We start from the raw sequence: 7,010 nt of genomic DNA, 5'->3' as shown, positions 1-7,010 counted from the left end.
AATTAATCATCTTTAGTATCATCTATCAAAAAATAATATTAAAGGACCTCCAAAAACAATAACAAATGTACTAATATATATTTTTATTTGATAATTGATCAATTTGTATACTTTATTACGACTAATAAAATGTTATTATGACTGCTACATCATTTACACACTTTGACATACCAATTTTTGGCTTACACTCTCTTTAAAAAAAAATCTTGAATAAGAAAAGAAATTAGAATATTAGTACATATCCTTCCCCCTATATGCTCATCAAAATTAACATAAATTTGGGCATCTCACAGTAGCTCGAGAGAAAAAATATATAAATAACCCGAATCTTTTGAACGTGATAATCCCCTTGTGCTCATATTATATTCCTTTCACTTTACCCGTCAAATTGAAAAAAATATTTTACTATAATCCTACCCTAATTCCCCTTTGTGCTTTAGCATAATTTTTTTTTCACACGTTTAAACTGTCGCCATTGCTGACGTGTCCAAAAACATTTCCAGCCCACAGCTGAATAAATTTGAGCCCACCCCTGAAGATTGAAAGCATTCCGCAATCTAATCTTCTAAGGTCTGTGTACCTAATTGTTCATCAATCCATCTGAACCTTAAAAAATACAGTTTAAGAGCTTTCGAATGACATTAATTTTGTCAAAAATGGAGTTCATTTGGCGTTTCTTTTTTAAATGTACGCGTCATGGCTGAATGGAACGGATAATGTGAAGGAGGAGGAGGAGCTTTCCAACGGCACAATTTATGTCCAAAACGGAGTTCATTTGACCATAAATTTATTAAAATTACGGTTTGGAGGCTCAACGGAACGGATAGCTATTTAGCTCTCGAGCGGCCTAAATGCTGTTCAAAAGGGAGATTGTTTGCAGGGTTAAGTATGCAGCGTGAAAGAGGAGATGCAGAGCTTCCGAACGACATAAATTTTGTTCAAAACAGAGGTCATTTGATCATATTTATATAGAAATTAGCATCCAGGACTAACGGAACATTTAATGACTGAAGTTTAATTTGTTGTGCGGTCATTTTTTTGTTTTTATTTTAGAATCGTTGAATTTCAACTTGAATGGTAGCGTATCTGCATTCTGCAACAACTGAAAAAAAAACTGATATCAATATTTTGGTGGATAGGTTGGCAGGAGCAGAAGCAGAAGCATCAGAAGATACAGAAAAAAAACAGCAGCAGCAGCATGCGGTGCGATTAGGGTTTTTTAAACACTTTTAAAAGTACGTTATATGTTTCTTTTCTCGTATTGACCGCTTCGTTTGCATATTTTAGTTATTTCTACTTAGCTGTCCACGTTGGAGGAAGTTCCGTGGGCAGTTGGTAGCTAGAGGCAGTGGCTCCATTGAATGGAGCACGATCTGACAATATTTAAGAAACTGCAGAAGAATTAATGGAGTGTCAGAAGGGAGAGACGAATCAGCAGGAGAAAAACTATATCTATTTGTTTAAATAAATCTTTTTTGTTTGTCCATTAGTAGTGGACCAGAGTGGTGTGGTATTTATCCTCTAAATATTTACGTTTAAGCGTTTAATTCGGTCAAGTTATAAAAGCCAGACACGAGTACAGATTAAAAAGAAGATTAGGTTATAAAAGCAAGGAAAGTTTTCACAGGATGCAGTAGGGCATAATTGGGTAATCTGTGATCAAAGGCCGAATGTTTTAGTACAATGTCCGTGGAAGAGGTGCGATGCATTTTAGTCTCCATTAGAAATTTCTTTTTAGCAATAAATGTATGAGTCTTAGAAGAATATCGTGAAAATTCAATAGATTGTTAGAAATAGAGCTTTTCCAGAGTTTCAGAGGTTGTGGAATGGCCAACATTGGTTATTATGGAGGTCATAAAGGACAGACTGCCTGGTATTTTTCCTTTTTTGTAAAATGTAAACAATAATCAAATAGAAAAATGAAAAACTAATGTTGTATCGGAAGTGCTGTTTTTGGAATGAATTGTAGTAGGTTTAATGCTTAAGATTTGAGCTGTAGATCAAATTTTTTTTTTGAGAATGTCGATGTTCGATTCTGTTTCATTTGTATATAGGAAGTGATTGCGAAAAAAGTCTAAGATCTAAATTTTTATTTAATTATGCTTCGGAAATTTCAGCTTTAAGCCGGTAACAATTTTGCTTTTAGCCATTTATCTCCTTGTATGTAGGGTTCTAATCCTTGCTATTTTTGGTTGTGAAAGAAGCTTCAAATTACTGTTTTCCTTACATCTCAAAATCAGATTGAACTGTGAATGTGTGTTTGTTTGTTTCAGAAGAAACATCATTTCAGTGAGAAACTGTAGATGTTTCTGTTTAAGTTTGTGAGGGGAATTCATTCAAACTGAACTGTTCTTTAGGTTTAACCAGAAGTGTCCACGGTTTAGTTAAATTTGTTTTCTTCGCATTCATTACAGAGGTTATTTTAATTTTGTTTTCTGCTACGATGAAGACTATAGGCTTGTGTGTAAAATTCCATGCACGAAAAGATCAAAATTAAAAATAAAATCATTTTAATGAAAATATCGAATCTCATTTTACATTTTGTTTGACTTGCAGCTGCTCGAAACCAGGAATGACATGTTCATGACTCACTGGAATTTATGGTTCAAATACTACATTTCTTTCCTGGCTTGCAATTGAGTTAGTCGATTTTGGTACCGTTAGTCTGGCATCGGCCCGTAGGAGCAGAGATGGTGATTGTCAATTCTGCTACCTTACAAATATTTATTGTACTATTAGTAGTATTATTTCCCCTCTATAGAGTTGCTCAATCCCAAGTTATTAGCGACTATGATGCATTGATGGCTTTCAAGGTCTCAGCTGACACAAATCATAGAATCACCTCCTGGAAAGGCAATGATCCCTGCAATGGCAAATGGTTTGGTGTGCACTGTGAAAATAAGAGGGTAATTCATCTTGTGCTGGAGAACGCTGATCTTGCGGGTCCAATAGATTCATTAGCCGATCTGGACCAGTTGAGAGTTTTAAGCCTGAAGGGGAATTCTTTGAATGGCACCATGCCAAATTTGACCAAGTGGAGAAGCATGAAACTGTTGTTTCTCTCATACAATAACTTTTCTGGCTCTCTACCTTCATCTATCTCATTGTTGGATCGGCTTTGGAGACTTGATATCTCAAACAATAATTTCACTGGGCAGATACCATATTCTTTAAATTCCTTAAGCCATCTGCTCACCCTGAGACTTGAAAACAATGTATTCACTGGTACAATTGCACAATTGAACATTACCAGCCTTCAGGACTTCAATGTGTCTGGCAATCATCTTACTGGGGCCATCCCTGGATCTTTGTCTAAGTTTCCAGCCTCAGCTTTTGCCAGCAATGTAATTCTCTGTGGCAACCCATTACCAAGTTGTAAGAATATTATCAGTAATCCCACCACTCCAGGAGGTATTGTGAATTCCAATCCTGTAACGCAGGATCCTAACGTGGTGCCCTCAACACCAAGTTCAAAGCCTGAAACGTCGCAGAATACAAAGAAGAGTTCAAGCAAATTAAGTAAGAGTTCCGTGATTGCTATTGTGGTTGGGGATTTTGCAGTTTTGTTGCTCATTGCATGCATATTTATATGGTACTACTGGAGAAAATATGCTAGAAAAATGGAGGATGGGAAGCCAGCAAAGAGATTGGAAACAGAGAAGATTGTGTATTCTTCAAGCCCATATCAGCACCCGTCAAATTCTGCAGAGAGGGGAAAGCTAGTTTTCTTTGAGGGTACTCGGCAATTTGAATTGGAAGATCTTCTACGTGCTTCAGCTGAAATGCTTGGGAAGGGCACTTTCGGAACTGCATATAAAGCTGTTTTGGAAGATGGCAATGTTGTTGCAGTGAAAAGATTAAAGGATGCACAAGGGTCAGGTAAAAGGGATTTTGAGCAGCATATGGAACTTGTAGGAAGGTTACGGCATTTGAATCTGGTGAGCTTGAAGGCATATTACTATGCAAGAGATGAAAAGTTGCTTGTTTATGACTATATGGCAAATGGAAGCTTGTATTCCCTTCTTCATGGTATGTTCACTTGACCTCTCTTGTTCTAAATGGATCACTTAATTTTTATCTGAAAGCCCCCTACATTTAAATTATCTATTTTGGCTCTCTGAATTGAGAAGATATTAGATGATATCCCTGTGGGTAGGCTGTTATGAAATGATTTTTCAAGCTTTGTTGGTTGTTTCTTTTTAAGATCTAAGATACCAGGACTTCTTTGCAAATATCTCTATAATATTATCATTATATTATATAATAGCAGGAAGGCTAATAGGAAATATGACATCCTCTGTTGTATTTAGGTTGAAGCTTTTACATTGTAACCAAAACATGTAGATGACACTAATGTGACATTTGCAATTGCAACCAATGCTATGCTTTACTTAAATTGTTTGAAACCTCTGCAAATTTTTGATTTTGAGCATTTCAAATTGCAGATGGCAAATTAGTGTGATTGCATGTTTTACCTTTGACAAGCTATCAAACAAATTTTGGATGTTTTAGAGGGAAGCAAGGGAATTGACCCTCTTTTCTTTTTTTATGCCTGTTGCAGGTAATCGTGGTCCAGGGAGAACCCCACTTGATTGGACAACTAGAATGAAAATAGCAATGGATGCAGCTCGAGGTCTGGCATACATTCATCATTCCTGTAAATCTCCCAAGCTGGCTCATGGGAACATCAAGTCTTCTAATATTTTGTTAGATAAAAGTGGCAATGCTTGCATCTCAGATTTCGGCCTTGCAGTGCTAATAACTCCAGCGTCAGCTGCATCAAGAACTGCAGGGTATAGAGCTCCTGAGCAGGCAGAGACAAAAAAGATATCTCAGAAAGCAGATGTGTATGGTTTTGGAGTTCTACTACTGGAGCTTCTTACTGGAAAAGCTCCTTTCCAACCACATTCCCTGGATGAAGGCATAGATCTCCCCAAGTGGGTACAATCTGTGGTGAGGGAAGAGTGGACAGCAGAGGTGTTTGATCTAGAGCTAATGCGGTACAAAAACATTGAGGAGGAATTGGTTGGCATGCTTCAGATTGCTATGGTCTGTGTCTCTCTTTCTCCAGACCAACGTCCAAAGATGAGCTATGTTGTGAAAATGATTGAAGACATCCGGGGAGAACAGTCCCCAATGTACGAGTCCTTCGACTCGCTATCACAGTCGCCCTCAATCTCCGAGGACACAGGAGCAACTAGTCACTAGCCTTGAAGAGGTTCATTCAGTTTAATATCTTCCACTTAGCTGTTTTGGCAAATGAGCAGAGCTCTTCTTTCTTTAATAGATTTGGAAAAGCTGCAAATTATAGTTGGCTCCAACATAGCTTCCATGTGCAAAACTAGTCATCTAATACACAGCCAGCATCTCCAATGTAGGTTAGGCTTGGTTTGGATAAGACGGACAGGTGATTTGTGTTTGGATGCGCTAATAGTGTTAGTAGATATTACCAGTGATTGATTAATAATCATTTTCAATGATGTTGGTCGTTTCCTATAGGTATAAGAATGTTAATGCTATTTTGTAGCAATTCTCTGTAATTCCGACTAAGGCATCTTACTGGATAATATAATTTGCCCGACCGTTGAAACTAGAATATATGATAAATAAACTTGGTTTGTTCTTCTATTACAATTTTCTGCCCCAAGCCTTCCTCGGTATTTTATTGAATGTTGTGTTTAGCTGCTTAGCAATTAACATTGCACCAGAGCTCCTCAAAGAGGGCTAAGCATCGGAAGCACAAAGTTCTACAATTTGATCATTGGTGTGTATACTGTGCAGTGTATCTCCTATAAAGTGATGTTAAACTGGAATGATGAACAAACGCAGTAGAAATCTATTATGAAACAAAATCAATAAGCATTAAAGCCCCACACTACAATGCCTAAAAACCCATTTAAATCATTTTGGAAAACTAATGCATGAGATGATCTTCGGCTGAATTATTATGAAAACTTCTCCCTCTTGGATCAAAGATCTAAATAAAACACTGATCTTGGTGTTGCGTTGTTCCTGATACAATTGTGTAAGATTTTTTGAGCATCAATTTTTGGGATTATACTCTGTATAGAGTTATTTTAAACCTTCTCCCTCTTGGATCAAACATCTAAATAACACCAATCTTGGTGCATATTGTTTGTGGATATAATTGTGTAAGATTTTTGAGCATCAACGTTTGGGATCACACTCTGTATCCCTGATCCATCATCAGCATGTTGGAGAGTTTAAAGGAGTTGAAAAATCTCATGGACAATGGAGTGGATCCCAAACAGTGGTGCTTAAAAAACTTACCCAATCCAATTCAGAAGTAAAGCATTGTCAATCTCATGGGTTGTGGAAATTTAATCACATTGATTAGTGTTAATCTTCTTTCTGAATGATTCTTAAAATTCAAGTAAAAGGACATAAAAATCCATGAAGCAAACAGCGACATCTCCTCCATATGATTAAGTGCCAATGTGCAAATTTGGTGATGACAATGATGGCTGCGATGATGACAACTATGACAATGGGAGTGCTACTGTAACAATGACCACTATGAGTTTGACTCAGAAAAATTACACAGTTGAATCCTGAGAGCAATATCACAATTTCACTTGCTGTAGAAAACCTCTTTTACTTATCAATGACAACTATGACAACTGCTGTAACAGAAACCATGACCAACTTGGATTTTATTTCTCAGAGTAGTGTCCAAACAATAATTCTTATTGGAATCTACTGTTATCACCATCATTCTAACAGTAATGTTCTTTAGCCACTTGTAAAAACTGAGCTAGGTTCCAATTCTATGCTTTTGCTGTGAACATCTTTATCTTTTTTCTTTTGAAACTACGTAGCTCAACTAGTTTGGAAAAAAAAAAACATGCTTTTCAGGGATCCTGTCGCTTTTGACCAATAAGGTAAAAAGAGCATTTTGGGATTACACAAGTTCATTGTCTAGTGGTTGTCTTTTGTTTCCTTTTTCCATTAAAAGTGGAGCGGCGCTGGCCATCTTTAATAGTGGGTCC

General features: G+C 36.9%; 1 protein-coding gene across 2 annotated transcripts; it reads left to right on the top strand.

Annotated features, from left to right (window-relative positions):
* The first annotated feature begins 542 nt into the window (after nt 1-542).
* LOC149571731 (putative leucine-rich repeat receptor-like protein kinase At1g68400) lies at nt 543-5,634 on the top strand. Of its 2 annotated transcripts, XM_089813142.1 has the most exons (4): nt 543-949; nt 1,140-1,235; nt 2,557-4,029; nt 4,562-5,634. In XM_089813142.1, exons 3-4 carry the CDS (start codon nt 2,691-2,693, stop codon nt 5,206-5,208), a joined length of 1,986 nt encoding a protein of 661 aa, XP_089669268.1. In that variant the 5' UTR covers nt 543-949; nt 1,140-1,235; nt 2,557-2,690; the 3' UTR covers nt 5,209-5,634. The 2 variants fall into 2 exon arrangements, with proteins under 2 accessions (XP_089669268.1, XP_089669269.1); XM_089813143.1 differs by lacking the exons at nt 543-949; nt 1,140-1,235 and adding an exon at nt 1,323-1,698.
* Nucleotides 5,635-7,010: the final 1,376 nt, after the last annotated feature.

Source organism: Cupressus sempervirens, chromosome 2 (genome assembly GCF_028749045.1).
Source record: "Cupressus sempervirens isolate cs-2001-9-10 chromosome 2, ASM2874904v1, whole genome shotgun sequence".
NCBI lineage: Eukaryota > Viridiplantae > Streptophyta > Pinopsida > Cupressales > Cupressaceae > Cupressus > Cupressus sempervirens.
The sequence above is the reverse complement of the archived record's forward strand: the minus strand, read 5'-3'. Positions and strand labels throughout refer to the sequence as shown.